General features: G+C 44.7%; 1 protein-coding gene across 2 annotated transcripts; it reads right to left on the bottom strand.

Annotated features, from left to right (window-relative positions):
* Window positions 1–876: 876 nt before the first annotated feature.
* CNR2 (cannabinoid receptor 2) lies at window positions 877–16435 on the bottom strand. Of its 2 annotated transcripts, none has more exons than XM_050931982.1 (2): window positions 16248–16435; window positions 877–4317 (listed from the first exon to the last, which is right to left on the bottom strand). In XM_050931982.1, the coding sequence occupies exon 2, from the start codon at window positions 4247–4249 to the stop codon at window positions 3182–3184; it is 1068 nt and encodes a 355-aa protein (XP_050787939.1). In that variant the 5' UTR covers window positions 4250–4317; window positions 16248–16435; the 3' UTR covers window positions 877–3181. The 2 variants fall into 2 exon arrangements, with proteins under 2 accessions (XP_050787939.1, XP_050787940.1); XM_050931983.1 differs by lacking the exon at window positions 16248–16435 and adding an exon at window positions 5690–5754.
* Between the last annotated feature and the right edge of the window lie 9730 nt (window positions 16436–26165).

Raw genomic sequence — 26165 nt, forward strand, 5'->3', positions numbered from 1 at the left:
GATGGGCACCGTCCACGTGATGAGCAGGGCCGGCGCCATTGCTAGAGAGGCACTGACCACGTGACGTGCAAGGGCGACGCCATTGCTAGAGAGGCACCGACCGCCTGATGTTGAGGAGGAAAGCCATCGCCAGCGAGGCAATGGCCACGTGGTTCCTGCGGCATGCAGGGGGCACGTGCTGCCCCTGGGATTGTCACAGCTCAGGCACTGAGGGAGAGAGCAGGTCCCAGGAGCTGGGGGCCCATGTCCAAGGCTGGGAGGAGCTCATGCCCCATAGAGAGCACCACCCTGAGGGGTGACCCACTGGCACCCTGCCGGCTGAGTCTGACACAGGCCGGCCCTAGGTGTAGCTCTAAAGCTTGGCTCTTTCGCCCACAGCAGCACGTTGGTCCAATGGAAGATGTTACCTTACCCACCTTGTCGCACTAGTATCCTGAGACCAACACAGCTAAAACTCAGTATATAACACATGTAGGGCAATTACATATGTGACAGGTTGGATCACAGAAACCCCCCTTGGAAACTGCCAACTGATGTGCCAAGACTACTTCTGCCCCTGCTTTCCCTGCCAGCTTGGGACTCTAGCACCCTGTCCTGTTGAGCCAAACACGCCCGTCTGCTCCAGCACAGACCCAGGGTCTGAACCACATGCCTCAAAGATGCAGACTAAGCTGAAAGCGACTTGAGAAGTGTTCCTGTCTTTTATACTCAGATGTCCAACTCCCAATGGGGTCCAAACCCCACATAAATCCATTTTAGCCTGTATAAAGCTTATACAGGGTAAACAAATAAACTGTCCGCCCTCTATAACACTAATAGAGAGATAGGCACAGCTGCTTCCCCCCCCCACAAGTATTAATACATACTCTGGATTAATTAATAAGGAAAAAGTGATTTTATTAAATACAGAAAGTAGGATTTAAGTGGCTCCAAGTAGTAACAGACAGAACAAAGTGAATTACCAAGTAAAATAAAATAAAACACGCAAATCTGAGTCTAATACAGCAATAAAACTGAATACAAATAAAAATCTCACCCCCAGAGATGTTTCAATAAGTTTCTTTCACAGACTGGAAGCCTTCCTAGTCTGGGCACAATCCTTTCCCCTGGTACAGCCCTTGTTCCAGCACAGGTGGTAGCTAGGGGATGTCTCACGATGGCTGCCACTTTTGTTCTGTTCCACCCACTTAGATATCTTTTACATAAAGGGGGAATTCTTTGTCCCTCTCTGGGTTCCCACCTACTCCTTCTCAATGGAAAAGCACCAGGTTAAAGATGGATTCCAGTTCAGGTGACATGATCACATGTCACTGTATGACGTTATTACCCACTTGCCAGCACACGCGTATACAGGAAGACTTGCAAGTAAACCAGAGCCATCTGCAGTCAATTTTCCTGGTTGATGGGAGCCATCAAAATTCCAAACCACCATTAATAGCCCACGCTTTGCATAATTACAATAGGCCCTCAGAGTTATATTTCATATTTCTAGTTTCAGATACAAGAGTGATACATTTGTACAAATAGGATGACTACACTCAGTAGATTATAAACTTTGTAATGATACCTTACAAGAGACCTTTTCCATGAAGTATATTTTAATTACATTACATTCGCACTCATCAGCATACTTTCATAAAATCCTATAGAGTGCAATGTCACAACATAATTTTGCAAAGGCATCCTGATTTCTATCATAGCAGCCACTGGCGGCAAATAGCATAGACCTACGACAACACTGCATATAACTGCATAGTTACTCTAGGGCAGGAGCGGGCAAACTACGGCCCGGGGGCTGCATCCAGCCTTCCAGATGTTTTAATCCAGCCCTCTAGCTCCCACCAGGCAGCAGGATCCAGGGCTTGCCCCACTCCAGCACTCCAGCCAGGGAGCGAGATGGGGGATTTGCCCCACGCCATGTGGGTCCCAGAAGCAGTGGCATGTCCCCTTCTCCGGCTCCTACATATAGGGGCAGCTGGGGGCTTCGCACACTGCCAGGGCCGCCGAGAGTGGGTTCGGGCCCCGGTGAAAAATGTTTTTCGGGCCCCCCAGCAAGGGCGGACCGGCTAAACAGGGCTGACGAAGCCAGGGAAGCTGGGCCCCCTTCCGGACTGCTGGGCCCTGGTAATTTGTACCAGCTTCCCCCCTACTCCCCGCCATCATTGAAATTACATTAGGGATAAATGTGCCTCCTTAGTTGGATGAAAAGTAAACCACATTCATACACTTCCTTTGGAGCCATACTTGGCTGTAAATGTTCCTGGAAAAACAATCAAACTCCTAAACACTGAGGCTCTCAGACTGCCCAGTTCCTCAAAGCTATTTAGGCACCAATTGATTTCAGTGGAAGTCAGGAGCCTAAATACCTTTGAGTATCTGGGCATAAGACCCACTGTGGGCTCCATCCTGCAAGGTGCTCAACTTCCACTGAGTTTAATGGGAGAGCGGGGCTCTCCCCACCACCGCGGTGTGCTCGATGCCTTAGTGTATTTAACCACAATTGCATATAAAATGTTGCAGTCCCAGCAGCAGAGTGGTCATAGACCAGCCTTGTGCTACAGCCACGTGGATCAAAGCACATTTTACTTGGACCAGAACTTCATTTTAGAGTAGGGAGGAAAGAGGTAATTGATTGCAAGATGAGTGGGTCAAGGAGATCACTAGTTGACACAGTTGTGGACTTAGTCTGGTAAACCGGGAGGGCTGCCCTAAAATAGTGGGGACTGCTTCTGTTTATCCGTCCATCCATGATGTTTGTAGAGCACCCATCACTGTAATATCTCTGAAAGCCTGCTATGCTATCACTGTAGTATTCGTATGGTAGAGTTGGTCCAGTCTTCCTTTGGTTGGGTGTATCTGCTCTTTAGAGGGGAGGGACCAGCAGCCCAGATTTTTCAAGGTACTTAGACAGCTAATTCCCTTGGAAATCAATGGGAGTTAGGTGCCTAAATACCATTACAAATCAGGGCTCATGTCTTTTACTCACTAAGTAAAGTCCCAGGCACAGGGAGGGTGTGATCTGCAAATGTTTCACAACACCATTAAAGACAAATGGTTTCATTTCCCAGGCAAGGCATTCAGTCACGAATCCTCCCAGGAGCTACAAAGAAAAGCAGCTTTAGATTTTCTTCCTTTTCAAAGAAACAATCCAAAATCTGTCATATGTTTCCCCCGTCAAAGCTCAGGCTTTCAGCAGATTCATGTTTGTGTTGCACACAGTGTCGTCACAGATGGTTTCTATCTGTGAGGATTTCTGAATGCTGTCTGCTTCCGGGGTGATCTCTGAGATGCTCACCTTCTTCCTGAACCGCAAGCTAGTGTTCCTCAAAGAGGAGTGCAGCTCCCTGCTTCGTAGGGCATAGACAATGGGATTCACCATGGAGTTCACCAGGCAGAGGGTGCTGCAGAAGGCAAATCCCTTTCTGATCTGATCATTCAGGCTGACGAAGAGGCTGTACGTCATGAGAGCCAGCACTGGGGACCAGCATGTCACGACAATGGCCAGGACCATCACTAATGTTTTGGCGAGCATGATGTCCATCCTCATCTTTGCATTCCGCTGCCTAGCCTGGGTTTGGTGTTTCTCCATGTACACTGTGTGCTTATGAGCCTTCCACAGCACCCGGACATAGGCGTACACTATACACAGCAGCAGAATCATTACCAGGCAGATCCAGCTTGACAGATACTTGCTATCAATAAAGGGAAACAGCTCAGAGCAGGTTGAGTTTACCTTGCAGCAGTTCCACCCCATTAGAGGCAGGAAGGCAGTGAACATGGTAGCTATCCACACCACAGCCATAGCCACCACAGCCCTTTTCCTCGTCACGATGACCTTGTATTCCGATGGCCGATGAATACAGACATAACGGTCAAATGCCATCAGCAGCAAGCTGCCCAAGGACGCGGTGAAGGACGTGTTGACCCCTCCAAGCTTCAGCAAGAAGATCTCTTTAGAGGAATCAGTTCTGTTGAGGACATGGAAATCAAGAAAGCTGCAGACAAATACAATGCTGGCCAGGACATCTGCTAGAGCGAGGCTGCTGATCAAGAGGTAGGAAGGCTTTTTCCTGATCTTAGGGGAAGCAAATATCAGAAACAACACCAAAGAGTTTTCCAAAACACACAGAATCCCAACAATGGAGCACAGCACAGTTATGCCTGTTTTCTGAGTGGGGCTGCTGAGGACCATGTAACACGTCAGGTTCATGGTATTTATGCTGCAGTTGGATATCTGACATTTCTCCATCGTGATTATCCAGGACCAAAAAACTTTCCAAAGAGCAGGGGTCCCCTTGGTGAGCTTCAGATGCTGCTCTGAAAAAAAGATGTAGAGGGGGAAAAGTTACATTTGTACCCAGCACAAAACCCAACACACACAGCTAAAGGGACATGAAACAGTCAGACTATCCCCCCCGCCCCCCTGAACCCTCTTTGCAAAGGATTTGAAACCATACAAAGGAGAAAAGAGACCAGCGAGAAATATTTCTAGGTTCTCTGTCCAAAGAGTTCTGTAACTCTGGGTGGAACTGGATGGCCGAGGGTAGTGGCAGTGGGACAGACATAGGGGATGGCATATCTAAGCTGTCAATTCAAATCCTGCTGCTCTAAGGTGAGTAGTTCCACTGACTTTATTGGGATGACCCATGAAATTACGATGAGCCAGACTTGGTCCCAAGTCGCTAGAGATCCAGAGCTATTACCCCCTGATGGTCTCTGTGTGAAAAGAGTAGGTGATTTGTCAGCTCTTTGCTGTTAGTCTCAGCAGAAATGCCCTGGATTCCATTGTAGTCACCACAAGGGGTCAGTAATTACAAAGCTTCCTCTTTGACAGGTCACTATACGTATTATACTGTGGGCCAGTGGTTCTCAACCTTTCCAGACTGCTGTACCCCGGAAGCCTGAGCCCTGCTGCCCAGGGCTGAAGCATGTAACTTAGCTTTGTGGGATCCCCTGTGGCATGGGGCCCCAGGCAGTTTCCCTGCTTGCCACCTCCTAATGTCAGCACTGCACTTGCAACTCTCACCCCCCAAACCATCCTGCAACCCCCCTGAGATCGCAACTCCCAGGTTGAGACACTCTGATCTAGATGAGTTGACATACCCCCTGGAAGACCTCCGGGTACCCCCAGGGGTACACGTAGCCCTGGTTAAGAACCACTGCTGAAGGCTATGTGGTGTGAAATACAGAGTATTGCCAATTCCGAGCATTCAAAACTCATGAGTCAGGACTACAAATAATCATGAGATTTGTAAAAATAAGTTTGCAGTTCTTTTGATTTGCCTTCTGGGTTTTGAGCCTTTAGGGTTGCACACAGGTCACATTTTGAAGCTTTTCTGTACGATCATGAAGGCTGAACAATTCCTTACAAAAAAAATACAACAGCCGGTATTGTCATGTAATAGCATGACTCAAGGAGCTGGGCTTTATAAAAAACATCAACTATTGTAAGACTTATATTGCTTCATCGCCCTAATATCTGAGTACTTCCCAAGTATCTAAAACTAGAAATCATTGCTTTTTCTTACTTCCCAGGTTGTAGGAAAAATAGCAGAGTTGGTGAATGGGTTATTTTGTGTGTTAGTTGTGTAGTGCAAGTGACTGTGAGTGAAGAATTTATGGAGGGACAGGTAAGTCAAAGCCATGAGTTTTCATTTAGGGCCTGATCCAAAGCCACTGAAGTAATTACTTTCTATTGACTTCAGTGGGTTTTGGATCAGGTCCCTTGGTTCTGAAAGTGGTTAGATCTGTGGTCATTCTTCTCTCTTGTGGCAGTGAGTTCCACAGTCTAGATACAGATCCTGTGGAAGTTCTGTCTCACGTGCTCACAAGATTCACTTCTTCTGCCACTGGAATGCAGACACTGCAGGGGTGGCATGTTGCAGCTATTTAGCAGCACTACACACTTTAGGACAGGTAGGGAAGAATAACTTATCTAAGGGCATGTCTCCACTGGCACCATTAAAGCGCTTTAATGTGGCTTGTGTAGTCGTGGCATAGCGCTGGGAGAGAGCTCTCCCAGTGCTCTAAAAACACCACCTCCACGAGGGGAGTAGCTACTAGTGCTGGTGCATTGTTCACACTAACACTTTACAGCGCTGAAACTTGCACTGCTCGGTAGGGTGTTTTTTCACACCCCTGAGAGAGAAAGTTGCAGCGCTGTAAAGTGCCAGTGTAGACAAGCCCTAAGTGAAACTGCAAGAGGAATTTAGGGGGAGTAGATTGTACACTGATATAGGGCTTGATTAATAAAGAATTAAAGGAAGGTAATTTAATTAATGCAGATCAATATGGAAAAATAGATCCAGTAAAATTTAACCTGATATTTTTGGATGAAATTGCAAGTTTGGTTGATAAAAGTAATAGCATTGATGTAATGTACTTAGATTTTTGTAAGGCATTTGACATGGTACCATGTGACACTTTGATTAAAAACTAGAGTGCTATAAAATTAACAAAAACAATGAAGAGTCCTTGTGGCACCTTAGAGACTAACAAATGTATTTGAGCATAAGCTTTAGTGGGCTAGAACCCACTTCATCAGATGCATGGAGTGGAAAATACAGTAGGCAGGTATAAATATTCAGCACATGCAATACCACAAGGATTCCTCATTGTTTTTACTGATACAGACTAACACGGCTACCCCTCTGAAACCTGTCATAAAATTAACATGGCACACATCACATGGATTAGAAAACAGCTAACGTATTGGTCTCAAAATGTTATTGTAAATGGGGAATCATCAACTGGGTGTGTTTCCAGTGGAGTCCCACTGGGATCTGTTCTTGGCTCTACGCTATTCATTTTTATCAGCAACCTGGAAGAAAACATAAACTCATCACTGATCAAGTTTGCAGATAACACAAAACATGGGGGAAATGGTAAATAAATGAAGGGGACAGGTTACTGAATTAGAGCAGACTGGATCACTTGGTACACTGGGTGCAAGCAAGCAGTGTATGGTTTAATACAGTTAAATGTAAATGTATGTGTCTAGGAACAAAGAATGCAAGCCTTACTTATACAATGGGACTCTATTTTGAGAAGCAGTGACTCTGAAAAGATGTGGGGGTCATGATGGATAATCCACTGAATATGAGCCCCCAGTGTGATGCTGCGGCCAAAAGAGCAAATGCGATCTTTGGATGCATAAACAGGAGAATCTCAAGTAGGAATGGAGAGATATTTAACTTCTGTATTTGGTACTGGTGCAACTGCTGCTGGAATACTGTGTCCAGATCTGGTGCCCTCAGTTCAAGAAGGCTGTTGATGAATTGGAGAGGGTTCAGAGAAGAGCCACGAGAATGATTAAAGGAGTAGAAAAACCTGCTTTACAGTAATAGACTCAAGGAGCTCAATCTACTTAGTTTAACAAAAAGAATAAGGGGTGAGTTGATCATAGTCTATAAGTACTTACACAGGGAACAAATATTTAATAACGGTCTTTTCAATCTAGCAGAGAAAGGTCTAACACGATCCAATGGCTGGAAGTCAAAGCTAGACGCATTCAGAGTGGAAATAAGGAGTACATTTCTTACAGTCAGAGTAAATAACCATTGGAACTATTTAGCAATGGATGTGGTGGATTCTCCATCACTGTCCGTTTTTAAATTAAGATTGGATTTTCTTTTAGAAGAGGTGCTCTAGTAATCATTTTGGGGACATTTTCTGGCCTGGGTTATCCAGGAGATCAGACTAGATGATCACAGTGGTCCCTTCTGGCCTCGGAATCTATGAACAACGACCTACATTGGAATGTGGTTACATCCCAAGAGCACACAGCAACTTTTCGCAAGTTCTCTGAGATCTTTAATAACAGCAAGTGATTAGGACCCGGGATTTACATTTCTTCAATCCCTCGTGCTGAAGATGAATTATAGACACTTCAGATTTTCTGTTCAGTTGATTTCATCCTTGGCCATCAGAATGCCACACAAATCAAAGCCCTTAAACACATTTTAATATCTAACTTAGGCAAGTATATTGGTCACAAAACAGAGAAAGAACCGTAACTTTCCACAGCTGGATGCAGTACCACAAAATGGCTCCAATCCCAAAATGTGATCAGCACAGGCAGATGGTGAATCTCTAGTGATTCCTGAACCTCTGGGGATCGGCTACAGCACAGGATCGGGGTCCAATGAGTCTCAACAGCACCACTTCTGAGTAGGATAGGGTTTAGGACAGTGTTATTGAGAGATTTAATGGAATACTCATAGACTCATAGACTCTAGGACTGGAAGGGACCTCGAAAGGTCATCGAGTCCAGTCCCCTGCCCTCATGGCAGGACCAAATACTGTCTAGACCATCCCTAATAGACATTTATCTAACCTACTCTTAAATATCTCCAGAGATGGAGATTCCACAACTTCCCTAGGCAATCTATTCCAGTGTTTAACTACCCTGACAGTTAGGAACTTTTTCCTAATGTCCAACCTAAATCTCCCTTGCTGCAGTTTAAGCCCGTTGCTTCTTGTTCTATCATTGGAGGCTAAGGTGAACAAGTTTTCTCCCTCCTCCTGATGACACCCTTTTAGATACCTGAAAACTGCTATCATGTCCCCTCTCAGTCTTCTCTTTTCCAAACTAAACAAACCCAATTGTTTCAGCCTTCCTTCATAGGTCATGTTCTCAAGACCTTTAATCATTCTTGTTGCTCTTCTCTGGACCCTCTCCAATTTCTCCACATCTTTCTTGAAATGCGGTGCCCAGAACTGGACACAATACTCCAGCTGAGGCCTAACCAGCGCAGAGTAAAGCGGAAGAATGACTTCTCGTGTCTTGTTTATAACACACCTGTTAATGCATCCCAGAATCACGTTTGCTTTTTTTGCAACAGTATCACAGTTGCAGTATACTGATGCACTGAGCCTTCCGGTTCCAGAGCAGGTGTGTCTGAGATCAGCAAACACCTGCAGGAAGCCAAGGGGCTGGAATGCCCTCATGATGATTAGCAGCAGATATTTTGATTCTGTCCCTGATCTTACAGGTATGGGGGGAAGCTCACTATGCCACAGCCCATGCTGGACCTTGCTTTGGAAATCCAGGACTTCGGCCTGCAGGGTTGTTAATCCAGTTTTTTACACTAGCACTGAATGTACTCTTTGAAAACCACTACAATAGTGTGGGGAAGGGAGTTCGCCGAGTGTGCGCACACGTGTGTGAGTGGAGAGACAGACAGCACTCCAAGGATGAAAGTCTCTTGTGTATGGCAGACAAAGTTACAAGAAACTGCCAATGCTCCTCCTTTGGTGGATGGAAGTATTTCCTAGAAACAAAGCATGTGAGTTCAGTCATATCTGGAGCCTACAGTTCTCCGGTCCCTTCCACTCCCAGAACCCATGGAGAGCCTTTGAGGAGTTCTTTCCCTCTTATGAAGCAAACAGCTGGATTTCTCACCAGCTCCCCATGATTAGGGGTTAACTGTCCTGTTTCCTCCAACGTGAGGAGGAGGTGTGAAAAGGGGTTTATGCAGAGATTTGAAGGAAGCAGCTGAGGATGCTTGACAGACAGGGCGAGAGAGATGGTTCCAGTTCTCAGGGCAGCATGAATGAAGGTGGGAAGCTGAGGGTGGACAAGGAAGGGAAGAGGGTTGGGAGGAAGGCAGGGAGCTAGGGGGTGTCACAGTCACAGGACTCATTGCACCTCTTTCCCCCTTTGGTCTCTCTGAGTGCATCTCTTGAGGTATTCAACCTGGTGCCTGTACCTATCTCAGGGCCAGGGGTGGTGTTTGTCCACCAAGCTCAATTCCTGTGCCCCTACCAGTGCTGTCACACCATCACGCCAGGCAGGCAGGTATGCATAGCCACGCAATCGCACTGGGCAGGGTGTGCATGTCATTTTGGCTTTCTCTCAATCTATCTATTTCTAGGGACAAGCAGCTGAGTTCTTGCTGTCTTGGGAAGTGCTATTGTCTGCAGGTGCTTAATGCCACTACTGCTTGGGGTGGAACTCCATGATTCTCTCATTCTTAAACCCAGCCCTGGGACACAGCACCCTGTGGATCAACTGTTCTTATGCTGCAGATCTGAGTACAGACCCCTGCAGTTCTCCCCTTCAGGAGCCTGTGACCCGTGGTGTACAGGGACCACACAGCTTTCTGCTGGTCATCCTCAGGAATTAGCTCTTTGACCCAGGAGCGCCCTCTGCAGGCCAGTGATCCGCTTGCCGTTGGTTCCTGTGTCTCTCCCAGGACCCTGGTGCCCTTATCTCAGGGTTCTGCCTCCTGCAGTACCCCACCCCAGGGGAACCCCCCAAACACGTCACCTCAGTCGTGGCTACTGTTGGTCTCCCTTTAGCCCCTGCCCCCGGCCCCTAGAGCAGACTGCAGCATATCAGCCGATCATCACAGGCAACAAGGGGTTTGGACTGGCTGCCTTTACCCACCCTCCGGCTGCCCGTCTGCAGGCCCAATACCTAGGAGGTGTAGAACTAGGCCCTGCAGCCTGGGGAGCTGCTGGCCTAGGGCTTCCCAGCTCCTAAGGCCTTTCCCTAGCCCTTCCCCCCTCTAGGTCCCCAGGTGAGTTCCCCAGCAGCCAGGCTGTCTACCTCTCAAGTCAGAGAGAGACTCCTTCCCTCTGGCTTCCCTGGCCTTCTTATAAGGCCCAGTGGCTTAGTTTGGGTTGTGGCCTCAGCTGCAGCCACTTCCCCCAATCAGCCGGGGTTTTACTCCCTTGCCCAGCCCCAACCCTCTGTTCACCCCGCCACAACCCTCTCTATGGTTCTTTGTTCTCCTGCATTCCTGGGCCTTTTCCAAGAGGTTGACTGGAGACAAAGGCAGAATCAAAGTGAATCGTTCAGGCATTGCCCCTTAACAGCTGCTAAGTGTTTGTTGCGAGGCCACCTGTCTTTACAGACACATCTAGCCAGTTAAACCACGACAATCCTACAGAAAACATCCCAATAACCAGGCCAACATCCGGGATCAAACGATTACAGGGCAGCTCCCCGGGGAGAAGGGGGAAAGGAGAGCCGAGATGCAATGGGGACAACGGCAATATAGGTCAATGGTAATGCATGGATTTAATGTGGTAAGAGACAGGAAGCCAGTTCAGCTGTCACCACCCTCACAGAGAGCCGCTTATTCACGATGTAGCTGACACATTAGGAACCTGTGGGCAGAAAGCAGTTTGATGTCAATATCGAATGGGCTGTAAAATCTATTTTCTGGGGAGACCTCAGAACCCCTGGAGCTGGCTGTGAGCAGCTGAAAGAGAATTTTAAATTTCTGCCTGGAGCTGCAGGGGGCATTTTAAAGGGCCGTCCTAGAGACAGGACCATTTGAAAAAGTCTCTGGATGAATGTTATAGACAGGTAAATCTGCTGTGCATGCCTCTACTAGGGACAAAGAGGCTACAGAGGAGGAGCAAAGCACCAAATCCACAGGAGGCCTCTCATATCTCCTGTTGCAAAGGGACACAGGAACTATGGGCCTGATCTCCAGCTGTGGTTAATCAGAGTAGCTCCACTGAGATTAATGGGATGATGCCCACTTACAGGATCTGGCCCCCAAAACCTAAATCTGGGCAGCCTTGAACTTTGGGGGAGATTGAAATTAGATGTTTTCCAGTGCTGCACTTCTATGATTCTTCATAATGGGTCACACCAAAATGCTGGACCATGGCTGGACTTTATTAACCAGCCCAAAAGGTGGCTAATGTTTCTAGCACAAGATGCATGCTCTCAAAAACAGGAAACGTGAGCAAATCCACTTCTTCATTTAAGACTCTAGGCCTTAGGGACTTCCCTTTCTTCTCTCTGGTGGCTTGTTTCTGAGTGAGAGGAAGAGAGAGAGTAAAATGTCTTCACACTTTCAAACAGCCACTTCTGTCACTAGGTGATCTGTTATCTCCATCTCCACTCAGCGATCACATCTCCAGGAAGACAACCAAGAGAAATACTATAGACTTTAAGGTCAGCATGGACCACTGTGATCATCTAGTCTACAAAGCCACTGTCCTGGCTGGCTGTGACCAAATCCTCTGAGAGGAAGAAAAACTGTTAACTGCCCATGGAAAGAGCATTCTCCAGCTTGCTTGAGGGATTATCCAACAGTAGCTGAAAGGGGTTTAGGAGAGGGGTGGTTCTGAGGTTTGTTAAAGGGAGATGGAGCCTTTCGCTTCAAGGTTACCACATCCAATACATGTTGGTAGTGACCAAAAGCTGTTATCTATTGTGCACAGGCATAGACCATCAGATGTGTGTGTCTGTCAGTCTAAGTACAGCGAGTTGGTGGGTTTCACTCCAGATCCTTGTGGACAGGCCTTCAGATGGCAATAATCACCGTCATTATAGCACTCCATCGATGGTTGCAGCCCTGAATCCCAGCCCTGAACACTGGAGTTTCAGCTGTTAGCGGAAAATGTTTTCAAGTTGAAAGCACCAGCTGCATCTTTCTCACGCGGGGCTAAAAATCCCCAGGCCCTAAACACCCTCAATATTCTTTGAAAAGAGGAAATGTCCAAAGAGTTTAAGCCACAGGAGAGACAAGAGCCATTGCAACACCTAGCAAAATACTACAGATACAAACAAGGCTGATGGTGGGGGAAAGTGAGGGGGTGGGGAAATGCTGCACAGAGTGAGAGGACCTCAGCAGCGTTTGCTGTGGATTCATTAACTGCTGGAGGTCTCAGGTATTTGTGCCTGACGACCATGCAATCTCCCTCAATGACGTTTTCGGTTAGACGACTACAGCAGCCATAGGCAGCAAACAGGGGGAGGATGGAAAACAATGGAAAAGGTCTCGAAGACCTTTCCACACAAAGACTTCAGCACTGACAGGTGATTTGCAGTTTCCATCCCCAGATGTATCTTTCACCCCTGCCTCCCCTGTCACACCAAACGCTGCAATTGCTTTGGTTGCAGGACACACCATGCTATTAGGTGCCGTCCATCCAACTCAGTCTTATATTGGGCCTGATTCAATGTCTATTAAAAGAACAATCTGTTGACTTCAAGGGATATTGAACAAGGCCCACAGCATACAGCTGTCAAGTGCAGAGGTGTAGAAGGGATGTGGCTAAGGAGAGTAACCCGGGTGATTAGGGGGCCAGATAGACCAAAGTATAAAGAAAGAGTCAAACAGCCAAATAAGAATATGTTGGCTAAATGAAGAGCGTGGAAGGAGGGACAACTGGATGGTCAGACACACAAGAAGATAATACAGTAGACAGAGATTTGTTCAGTGAGTATCTGAAGCCCGTAAATACCATGGGGCCAACAGAGGGCTCCTGACACAGCAGAACCATCCCAGGCAGCAGGCTGTGGAGAGCTTATGCCACTCTGGACAGAGCCCAGCTTTGTGGGACCTCCTTGCACATCCCTGCATGGTGGAGGGACGGTCAAGCCATGTGGGGTCCAGGCATGGTTGGAGGGTCCTTGCCATTCTGGGAGAACAATGGGAGTTTTGCCTGAGAAAAGACTAAGGGTGAAATTCACTCTGAGCAGAGGCCCAGCACAAGACCTATACAACAGTCCAGGAGGGCTTATAATGGACATCTCTACAGGGAGGTGGATTTCATCCTGCATGGAACCTGAGTCAGGGACTCAGGATTTGGCTCCAAATGTTCACAGAAGCAGAACAGGAAGAATAAAGCCTGTGACATTTTGGGATTAGCTAAAGTTACAACACAGAGATGGACCTAGAACGAAGTCCTCAGATCCGAACACCCTCCATAGTCTGAGGAAGTTGGGTCCAGATCTGAACTCCGTGTTTCAGGACTATCCCTGCTATAAAATAACCCCAAGAATTTAGTAACAAATCGAGGCGGCGAGCTGGAGCTACAGGAGAACCGTAGCTTTAATAAAGGCCTGATGTAAAACAGATAAGTGCTGATCCTCCCTAGCAGAGGTTCCTACAGCTGGGGGCCATTACTTCCCTGCCTCAGCCCATGTCCAGAGATATTTACCCTACAAACACTGGGGCTTGATGCTTGATTCCTCATTGAGATCAATGGCAAAACTTCCAATGAGGTCCAAGGCGGCAGGCTTGGGTGCCAAGTTAGCCTTAACCTATCACCCTTGGAGCTTTGAGCTGCATTAGGTTTCCCCAGCAGCTCCCACGCAGAACTAGAAAGGAACCTATTCCTGAAAAACGGGTAAAGGAAATAGCTATATCACATGGGCCCAGTAAAATTCTGGGGAAAGCATCAGTGCCGCTGAGCGCTGTGCCGAGAGATAGACTGATGCAGGTGAAAGGGAAGGGCCTGACCCCACAAAGTCTTATGCACTATGCACGTTTAAGCACGTCAACAGGAATGTTCCCATGCATCAAGTTAAATAAGTGGGTAAGTCTCTGAAGGAACAGGGGCCGGAGTGTTATCTTCAAACGTTCTGAATACAGAAGTCAACCCTTATCACAAATCAGCCTGTGCGGGACATTTTGCACAATCACCAGAACGGGGTACATATCGTTCGTTCCACAAGACGAATGTGTCCCCTCTTATTGGCTGCAAAAGGCAACTTCAGGGACAGGTGGTTTTGAAGGAAATCAGACTTTGCCAGTTGAAAAAGCTGGACTGAGACCCTTTCAAAAACAACTAGATAATCGCTGAGCGTTCTTCATTGCATCCCAGGTTTCTGTGAGCACAGTCACTGCTGAAACACTGCCACAGGCCGTGGGCAGGTCTCGTGGAAGGTGCACAGACACAGCAAGTGTTCAACGGTGCATGTAAAGGCACAGGGACACTGTGGGAAGAAGGAGAATAGGGAATAGGCCAGGGGTTGCCAAACTGCGGCTCGTGAGCCACATCATGCAGCTATTTTATAGTTAAAGTGCAGCTCACAGAGACCACCACTTCCCCTCCATTCTCTGCTTACCGGACTGGGAGCAGGGGGGAGCTCGAGGCTTCCACCCTGCGGCGGGGTGATGGGGCACGGGGCTTGCAGCTGACGAAACGGTATGATGAGTCAAAAGGAATGGGTTATATTACTTGCTGTATGAGTTTGGGCAAGTCATTTGCTGTACTCTTGCCTGTGGCTCATTTACCTTTTTGGTAGAATGGAGATATCATCACGGAAATCACAGAGAGGCAGTGAGGCTAACATGAGATATTCAGTGTTACAGCACTAGAAGGGCGAAGTGCTATTATAAAATGTTTCATTTGGTAAAGTGCCAAACTGCAGCATGTTTTTAGTGGGGGAAAAAAATCTGTCTAATGTTGTCCAGCACACGCTGATCTTCCCATCAGTATTGCTGAGATATGATCTCTGTGCTATGGGTGGTGGGAAGGAGGTAGTTGATATACGGAAGAGGAACTGATGGAGGCAGCATACAGCAGGGTGTTGAATTACCTAGCTGGCTACCTCCTTGAAGCTTGTGGGACAAGCTGCCGAAAGTCACCCTTCTTCTCTGCTGAAGTCATTTGGAGTTTTCCAGTTGACTTCAGACCCTGGAGTGCCAGATTTACAGAAAAGCTCAGGTCCCATGTAGGTATAAGAACAGCATTGCAAATGGAAATACAGCGATAAAGCGTTGCAAAGTAACACTTCTGTTATTACACAACAATCTACACATACTGAAGTATAATAAGCCTTAGCCTTTGTGGGATACTTTTTAACTTCCGAGAGCTATTCAAACATACACCATACTTGGTGCTTCTAACTGGATAGGGTGACATCTGGCAACAACTCTGAGGTTTCTAAAGTAATTCTTCATAAGACAAGAGGAAAACAAGCCAGTGTAAACTCTGCAGTTTGAAGAGCTACCTTAATGCTCTCATTAAGAAAGCATTCCACATAAACATCAGTTCTCCCACCCCAAGCGTTACTTTCCATTGCAGTGTGTCTGAAACAACACAGGAAAAGGAGCCCATCAAACAATCTAAGGTGAATTCTGCCCTCTCCCCAAATGATAATGCACCTCTTCGAACCCTCAGCAAAATTCTGCCAGAGCTTGTGTGTGTATCAACACCGCTGAACTTGAAGACAGGGGTTCTCAAACTGGAGGTTGGGACCCCTCAGGGGGTCATGAGGTTATTACATGGGGAGTCGCGAGCTGCCAGCCTCCACCCCCAAATCCCGCTTTGCCTCCAGCATTTATAATGGTGTTAAGTATATTTTAAAGTGTTTTTAATTTATTAAGGGGGTTGCAGTCAGGGGCTTGCTATGTGAAAGGGGTCACCAGGACAAAAGTTTGAGAACCACTGCTTTAAGACGTGGCATACTTTATTGTGGGAAGGAGGGGGGAAAAAAAGAACCTTGCATGAAAGATATACCTTCGCGTTAGTGAATGAAATCTACTCACCTGTTTTTGCTTGGGTGTCAAGGCGGAAGGTGCCTTAGGGACTTCGCAGCTTTCCAACTGTCAGTGTTTCTTGTACAGCTGTGCACTGGTGACTGCTGCGTTCTCCCCTATTCTGACTCCTGCACTGGCTCTGCTTATTATTCCCCTGGGTAGAAGTTTGTGTTAGTCCTTTCCCCAGTCTCTCACTCTTCTTCATGTTCTCTTGGTAGAAAATATGTAATAAGTTTTTCCTTCCCACCCCACTTCCTCTCTGGGTTTTGTGCTCTGCCTTTCTGGTCATTAGAAGAACTGTAGTGACAGATGTTTAAAACCTGTCTCAGATGCAGGGAGTCAATTTGCTTGGCGAGAGTTTTCTTCTCAGTCTTCTCCAAGCGTAAAGAAACATTCAGGCTTCATTTCTTTTCTTGTAGGAAAGAAACATTCAGGCTTCATTTGCCTGATTTTTAGGGTCGGGGAGAGGACATGACCAGCATGTAAAATATTGATGCATCTGTATATATATTTATGTGTAGGCAGATGGCAAGGTCAGACAACTGCTGCTGATCTATTTATTTGTCCCAATAGCAACATATATCCTTCTATACCTACAAATTGTACAAACAACTAGTCTCTGAACAAACACTATATGTGAGCCTCATTTTACAGATGGCAAAACTGAAGCAAAGAGAGGGAAAGTGATTTACCAAAGGTCATGCTGCAAGGGGAATCAAACCTACATTTCCTGATTACCAATTCTGTGCTTTGTCTGTTAGAGCATCCAGTTTCACAACTAGGCTTTCCTCCAGACACTGTCTAGTCCTGGAGGTTATGTATGCCCCTCTTCTTGTGGGCAATTCACGTGCAGCTCTGAAGCAGAAATCTCGTAAGTGCTACATGTAACGCTTGGGAAGATCTTGATCTGTTACTTGTTACTGTTACCAATATTTTGTATATAGAGTAGAACCTCAGAGTTATGAACACCAGAATTACAAACTGACCAGTCAACCACATACCTCATTTGGAACCAGATGCACACAATCAGGCAGCAGCAGAAACCAAAAAAATAAAATAAAAAAACCCAACCCAAACAACAACAAAAAAACCAGTACAGTAATCTATTAAATGTAAAGTACTAAAAAAAATTAACGGAAAGTTTAAAAAAAGATTTGACAAGGTAAAGAAACTGGTTTTGTGCTTGTTTCATTTAAATTAAGATGGTTAAAAGCAGCATTTTTCTTCTGCATAGTAAAGTTTCAAAGCGTATTAAGCCAATGTTCACTTGTAAACTTTTGGAAGAACAACCATAATGTTTTGTTCAGAGTTACAAAGAACCTCCATTCCCAAGGTGTTTGTTACTCTAGGGTTCTACTGTAGATGGATTCTAACCCTCTCCCCCAAGTCGCTAAAATGGCCTCTGCCATGGGACAGAAACCACTTTGGATGCACTATGGACCTTTCTGCAGCTCCCATCCACTGGCATAACTCCTTGCTGCCATAAACCTGGCTCCAGACATGCCCTCCTGACTTCCCTGTTACTGCCTTGTTCTCTGCTGCCAGAGAGCAAGAGTCCATTCCCTTCCAACTTCTGCTGCCCACAATGACTACCAGCATCTTGATTCAGCAGCTTTTGGATTCTAATCATCACTATTCATTGACCGATGGATCATTATTGGGAAAAATGGGATTCTTGACATCCCTGTTTGCTGCTCATTTTCCTTTGCATCCTTCCTTCTCTGTCATAAGGCTTGGCCCCCCTTTTTCTATTGATTGTCTGAGATCCTTTACTATCAAGTTCATCTTCCTCTATCAAAAATATCCAGGCCACGGATCTATCTGCATTATCTGTACTCTGCTGCCACCTACTGGGGAGTTTCAGAGTAGCAGTTGTGTTAATCTATCCACAAAAAGAACAGGAGTGAGTACTTGTGGCACCTTAGAGACTAACAAATTTATTTGAGTGACAGTGTCTGGATACTGAAAGAGAGCAGCCTGAGAAGCAATAACAAATACAGGAGCACCTCCCATTGTTCTCAGCTGTGGAGCATGTGGAGCTGATTCTCCCCCATTCTCAGTGGTAGCTGCTGGGTGCTGAACATTTTTAAAAACCTGGCACATGATTGGCCGCTCCTTAGTGACTCTCTGGAATGAAACCTACTGTTAAGTAAGAAGCAACCCATGAGCAAAGGTTTTCACCTTAAATTCAGCTCCCAGGACAGGCAAAAAATAAAATAAATCCTTTGACCTCCATAAGAGCAGGGCTGAGCTCCTGCAGGGCTAATGAAGCAGAGAGATACATGGCCTCCTGAATCAACAATGACAAGTGGGATATGCAGACAAGGTCCCCAGGGATGTAGCAAACTTAAGAGGCTCAAGCTTCTCAATTAAGTGATAGCCATGAAAAAGGAAAATTATGTGAACGGCCAAAGAGAACAAGATTTAGGACCTGAATCCAAGCCTGTTGAAGTCAGAGGAAAGATTCCCATAGACTTCAGCAGGTTAGGATCAGGCACTTAGGCCTGCCTTGATTTCAGGGGGAGTTAGGCATCTAAATACTTTTGTGGATCTGGGCCTGATAGTCCTGAGCATTCGGAATAGTTAACTTCTCCTCAACGCATTATCAAGGAACACTGGGCTCTTACCCATATATTACGTGGCCAAAATCCTGAACCTCTTGTCTGCTTTTTACCTGAGTAAGGATTTTATTTGATGTGTCGGGATAGCTGAGGCAAACATTTCTGGGTTTTGCTTATTATCAAATTGCCAGGAAATTATTTTTTAAAACTGCAGTAAAAATATAACCAGCCCCCTCCCCAAATGAAAGTTCCTGTGATGTGGTTTTGTGAAACAATTTATCTGTAATCTGTGCAGAGAAATTAAACTACATTATGAAACAGATGAAGGTGGAATTCAATATTTCCTATTTTAGATGGACTCAGCTTTTACGGATGCGTACACACACACACACACACACACACACACACACACACACACACACACACACACACACACACACACACACACACACACACACACACACACACACACTATTACATGAATTTCTAAAACCATATGAGCGGCTTCAAAATAAACCCTTTCCCAAACTCCAAATATGTAATCCCCCTGCCCTCCTGCAAAAGAAACATGATTTGATTTTCTCATTGTAAATAATTTTTTGGCAAACTTTTGCTTGTATTGAGGTAAAAACATTAACCTGATGAAGAAAGTTATTGTAAATTTGAAAAATCAGCAGATCAGATTAAAAATAAGGGCTTGGTTTTACAAATGGATTACTTGCAGAAGTAAGGGATAACTGCATGAGCAAGGTTTTGCAGGACTGGTCCCACAGAATTACCTTTGCCTCTAGGGATGCTTCAACATTCCACCTGCCCTGTTCAGCAGGCCTTTTCTCCCTGGATCTGACCGATCCTGACACTTGCAGAGTGCTCTGGGACAGACTCCCGACGGTCAGCACAGGTGACTGAGACTGGCTAGGGCTGCCTCTCACTCTGGCCAAGTTCTCGGAAGCCCTCCACTGCATGCCCACCAATAAATCAGCTAATAGCTTGGTAGCCATGTAATCATGGGGCTTATTGCCTGACACCTAAGTAGTGGGTATAAATAAATGCTCCTGTCATACTCTTCCAATAAACATGAATTCAGTAGGAGTGTAACAGCATGGGGTTCCCTCCACCTGCACACCTTGCTGTAAACAGTCCTCACACAATCCTCGGCAAGCTCAACACCATGCTGGATGTGTGCTTGTGTCCCACAACGTAAGGCTTTTACCTTTTCCCCAGGTACAGGGTAAGAGATCTCACTTCATAGAACTCCTAGACTTCTGTAACCCTCCCCACTCTTCAGGCTTCCTGTCTCTCTTTGAGCTGTCCTCAGCTGACCAGGTGGGTGTACGGGTCTGCTGCCTATGCAGATCAGCCTGTAGGATTGGGCTTATAAACACAGTCATATCTTCACCCACTGACATGAGGTCACCTCTGGAGTGGAACGCCTGTAGGTGTTTAACAGCATACAATGCTAAACAGCATTTTAAGGCAGGAAGTGAAGAATATTGCATCCATTTGAAACTGGGCTGGGAATGTAGGTAGTCAGTATAATGTTCTAAATTGGAGTATGGCCAAGGGACTAGGGAACCTACCCCAGTTCTTGAGAAACATGTCATAGGATCTTTAAGGATCTCCAATTTTCAGGACTTTAGCTTCACGTCTCATTATGTGCAGGGTGCTAATTTTTGGCCTCCTTGCACTCCAGAGGTGGGAGCATTTCAGTGGTAGAGTGATTCCAGTGTGTACTGCGTACTGGGATATTCAGTGTCCTTGATTTTTAAGGAGCACATGCCACTGATTTCAGTGGGGAATTATGCTGAAAATCAATGGTGTGCTATGGCCCACAGGGCCTGATCCTGCCCTGTGTAGTGTCAATGCCTTCAATGGGACTACTCATGTGAGTAACCTCACATGAGTAAGAGGATCAGGATTAGATCCATAGTTTATCAAAAGGGATCATCCAGGACAAATATATTATAATAATGTAAAGCAGTGGTGGGCAACCTGCGGCCCATCAGAGTAATCTGATTGCGGGCCACAAGACATTTTGCTGACTTTGATCGTCCGCAGACACTCCTCCCAACAGCTCCCAGTGGCCATGGTTCACCATTCCTGGCCAATGGGAGATGCAGGAAGCAGCAAGCCACAGGGATGTGCTGGCTGCCGCTTGCCACAGCTCCCATTGGCTGGGAATGGTGAACCAAGGCCATTGGGAGCTGCAGGGGCCATGCCTGCGGACCATCGACATCAGCAAAATATCATATGACCCACAATCAGATTACCCTGATGGGCCGCATGTGGCCCACAGGCCGCAGGTTGTCTCCCTCTGATGTAAAGTATTTCCTGGTATATTCTTATACTTCCTACATCTGCTAGAACTACTCTAAACCTCTGCTTCAGAACGGTAATAATAGCCCTCTTGATCACTAGGAAACATCTTAACTTTAAGAGCTACAAATTATCCCCTGGCAATGTGAGTTGGTAACAACCTTAGCTGTCTCTTCCTATCTGTTTGGAAGACACTTAGCACATCTGGGGCAGTACTGTAACATAAACAATAATTATTAAAGGGAGCTACACACAGCAAGGAGAGAATAGACTGACTCCAGAGTAATGCAGCTGGTCCTCAGTTTGAAAGCCAGCATCTGAACCCAAATCAATCCCTGCTAGATTGCGTCTTTATTTCCAGCATGATTCTTTGAACCATAAAACAAAGTTTCCTGTATTTGCAAAAAGAATCATAGTTTCTGACAAAAGAATGAATGTTATTAGAGAAAAACACTATTATATCAGGAATATAACTGAGACAACACTATGCCTTTTAATAAGGCTTTCTGGCATCTGGTATAAAGTAAAATTGTCTTGCCAGAGTGGAAGCAAGTGCTTATAAATTGATTGTATCATCTTTTTCTTTTTACTCCCTTCTGTTCTGGATTTAAAACCTGAGGCTGTATGAACTTCCCCTTGGCATCAGCAGCAGCCACCATATCTGTCAACAGCCTTGTGTTGGAAAATCCTCATCCCCAAGCCAAAAAGTTAAAATTAATTATTAATGTTGACATTCTCACAGAGAGCAGGTTCTGCTTTTTCTGTCCACTTGTAGCCCAGCGGAAGTGAAATGAACAAAATAGTGCTATACATAAGGGCAACCATGGCACTGAAAGAAGATCTGAATATACTGCACCAGACTAGAGGAGTTTAAATTAGGCAACTCGTCCAAGCTTGTAAAAAAAAAAATGTGAGCAAGGCATGAACCTCTGATGTTTATAATAGACTCTTGGCAAAAAGTGCAAACCTCTTGCTCTGTGATCATATCAGACCGCCTCAAATGAACAGCAACTGAGCTGTCTCAGTGATTGAATTAAGGACTTCCAGTGAACACTTTTGTGATGTAAGCTGAAGTGTGGGTGATCCAGTAGGGGGCATTCCACCCTCCAAATTAGAACTCACTAACCTACGGGCCCCAGAGTGTTGCTAGAGGAAACTGTATTGCAGGGAGTAGCGTGGAATTCAGGAGATGGCACTATTCCTGCTGAGTAAGCACTGACCCCAATGCCCCAGCATGGCATGAAGGCACACTTGATGGAGATTATGTATTGCGGAGACATACACAATTTGGCCTCTATTGTAACATAAATAAAATGATATAATAATTGCTGTATGAGGCTAAACAACTGCTAAGTCCCACCCCAGAGATGGCTGCATTGGTGGATACAATGATTCCTTAGCGCTCTGGGATGAAAGGTATGTGTAGAAGTAAGATAATATAAACACATCATCCATACAACCATTTTTATTACCAAAAACTAAATGTTTAAATTGCTAAGGACCCGATTTTACCACTCTTATGTTGAACAGTTCTTAACTCTAGCAACAGTCCCAAATACGAGTACTAATTCAGGCTTCCATACACCATTGTAGGAAGTAATTTGTGAAGCCATATAGACATCATTCTGAAAGAATCATGGAGTTAAAATCCATAATGTAAAAGCAACCTTTGGCTTTTTTTCTTCATCAAATACTCCCACCCGGTGCAGTTTAACCAAAAGTGCAAGATTTAATTTATTATTTTCTAGTCCACATTTTGTGATGCAATGCACAATATTTTGCAGTTCTATTATAAAACATGATTACTCCGTACAAATACAAGTGAAAAATTAAAACAAAACAAAGGGTGTAAATAAAGCGAACCAGCTCTGTACAAACACCCTGGACCTTTGCCCCAGTTGCTATCTCTCCTCCTGAAGTAGACGCTGATGTAAAGTAAATATGCCAGAGCTGTGTCTATAGGACCTCTAGCTCTGCTCTGCTTCCATGTGAAGGGCTTATTCTATAAATACTTCAGCCTCTATTTTGGATTCCATTCAGCAATACTGTAAAAGAAGGAGCACAGAACAGGCAAGCTTTAAACCAGGGTAAGAAAAAACAGAGATTGAGGAGAAGATAGCAAATGTGCGAATATAGTGTCTCCTCTTTGATCTGTTTCCTCTTTCTTTCTCATGTTAGAAAAGGATATGAAATAAAAACCTTTAATCCTTAAACCCTGCTGGGACAAGCTTTTTTTCAAACTATATTTGTTTTCACGGGAAGTATATGAGGAATTAACATGATGGATATGAAAAGCTTTCAATGGCCAATGATAGTCTATTATTATTTGTTTGTATTATAGTAGAACCTGGCGGCCCCAGTCAAGAGCAGGGCCGCATTGTGCTAGGCCAGGTACAAATACATATTAAGAAGCAAAGAGTTTAAAATTGAATAGACAAGCCAAGCAAAGGGTGGAACCAGAAACAAGGACAGAAAGATGAAGAGAGACACCAAGGCCACACTGCAGGAAAGCCAGGAATAGCACTCAGGGCCAGTTCCCTTTCACCAACCACACAGCCTGCTTACTCTAGTGTGCATCTTCTGTACGAAACAACTTTTGAAAATCCATTCTTTACCCTGAAACTCACAACAATGGCATCTTGTGCCAGGTTATATAGAAAATATATATGCTGAACATGTACAACAGTCCCTTTTCAGAGTTAAGTATCTTATCCTGACTGTTGTCAAAAGTTTTCAGGAACAAATCCCTAGCTCTTTCCCTAAATTTTGTTCTGGCTGTACACCACATTTCCTTTTCATATCAAAGGTATTACTGGGTTTAAACAAAAAACATCTTAAAGGGTCACTGTCAAGTCAGTCATGTTTTTAGTTATTACATAAGATTTGTTACTAATAACACTGTAGGTCATTAAAAGTTAAATACATTGCAAAACAGTGCTTTTTTCACCATTTATGCTCTTGGTTTTCCTTTTTTACATTTCAAATGGAAATAGATAAGTCAGTTTCATTTTTGTTTTTGCTCCGTTCCCCTTTCTAGCAAAAGGTTTCTAGTTTTAATGTTTGGGTTGCAAACAGGGCAAGTGAATGCTTACATCCTACCAAACAAAAATATATTTCAGCAGAAATAAGAGTATTTTATAAATATTAGGTCTTGTTAAGTTATTTTTAACTAAAAATTTGAAGCTGACTCTGTCCCTTTAAACTGATGGATTTCTATCTTCCCTTTGAGTCATACATTAATAGAACAAAAGGATACAAATTCCTTCACTACCAATACAGAGGGCCTGGGAGCCAGAAATATAACCTCCATAAATGCATATTCTGTGTATGATGAGCTAAAGAGCGACTAGTGCCTCTTGGAAAACTTTGGGAAAAAACAGAAATAATTCTGCATATACTTTAAATATAATATTTCTCTTCCTTTGATTTGTATTATTACTAGACAGACAATAAGGTTGCACAAATGTGTCTGAGGAATGAATGTGAAGATTTAGGAGCTGCACAGGTATAGCTGAGGGCAGAAATATTGTTACTGGCAATATTACAAGACTCAGGAAGAAGCTAGTGTAATTTCAGGCTAAATTCACAGATTTTTGCTCCAGACCCCTAAATGCCCCTCCCCCCCAGGATTGAATTTACAACCTTAGGTTTAACAGGCCAATTCTCAAACCACTGAGTTCACAGAGTGGGCATGTAGAAAAAACTTTATCGTCTCTTGTACAGTGAGACACAATGAACCTGCAAGCCATTTTTAGTGTTACTTCTGAGCATATAACGATGCTTTGAGTAGTGTCAGGGAGGAATCTAACTGTACAGATAATGCTCCTGAAGTACCAGTGCTTATTGAATTAATTCAGATCACTTATGTAGGGAGTATAGAAACCCTGCCAGGCTCATATTAGTTATTTGGAAAAAAAAATGCTTCAATAAACAGCTTCAAGTTCTTGGAACATACCTGTTTATGTCTCATCTTTTTGGAATGTTTGCACTGAGAATATTCAAGAGCAGCTGTATCAGGCACAACATATGCATATGATTCTCTATCAGAAGTAATGTTTGGAACACTGTGCCAGAAATTAGTTACAGAGGCATCTTTATGAAACAGATGTGTGGATGTATTAACATTAGAAGGACCAAAGCGACTGGATTATAATCAACAATCTGATGAGAAGAATATTAAAGTGTTTGGGAATTTCCTGATACAGCCCAATGCCAATAATAATTTTTGCTTTCTCTCATGTAGAAAGGACAAAGTAGACTTGATAGGATACCAACAAAAAGACAACATGGGAATACAGGCTGCCTACAACATGGAAAATATAAGCATTCATGTGGACTGGTTTATAGAGGGCAAATTAGTGCTGGATTTGTTTAACCAATACACCGATAACGTTACCTAAATTTCTCAAGGTTATTCGTAAAAAGTAAAGGAAAAACCCAAATGCTGTGACAAATCAAAAGAAGCGAGACCCTTTCAGCACTTTTCAAATTCCCAGTGGAGAGTCAGAATAACTCAGAATTAAAACATAAAGCAGAATAATGTATCCTCTCTCCTTGCACTTTCAGTAGCCATTCAATTGACTTTTTTATGGGTCAAATCATATGGGCAACCAAGATAATCCCCAGGAAATGTTGTGTCTTCTAGAAGCTGCAGAGAGGAGAGTGTCAAGCATTTAATTATAGCAAATTCACATCAAGCCCCTTTGCTAATTGCTCTACATACAAGAGTGATACATTTCAAAGAAGGGAATGAGCTTTCAGCTTTAACCGGAGAACACAGGAATCAAGTGGGAAGAGGGACGACATTCTATCTTTGTTTGAAGCCATTGAGATATTAGCAGACTTAGTGACCTGTGGACACATGAACCACAATGACTTCATGGATTCTGGATAAATGACCCATGACAGAACAATAGGTAGGTAGCATGCATCACTTTTTTCCATGGATTTTCTGAACTTAAGAGTATTTTATGATGACTGTTGAAAACCCGAGGTCCTCAAGAAATGCTGCCATCTGGCTATTGGCAAAATTCTGAGTAAAGGATGGACT

This window comes from Gopherus flavomarginatus, chromosome 22, assembly GCF_025201925.1.
Source record: "Gopherus flavomarginatus isolate rGopFla2 chromosome 22, rGopFla2.mat.asm, whole genome shotgun sequence".
NCBI classification, from domain to species: domain Eukaryota; kingdom Metazoa; phylum Chordata; order Testudines; family Testudinidae; genus Gopherus; species Gopherus flavomarginatus.

Bases quoted from the DNA above. Each gene is read 5' to 3' on its own strand.
- CNR2 (XM_050931982.1), bottom strand. From the start codon at position 4,249: ATGGAGAAATGTCAGATATCCAACTGCAGCATAAATACCATGAACCTG.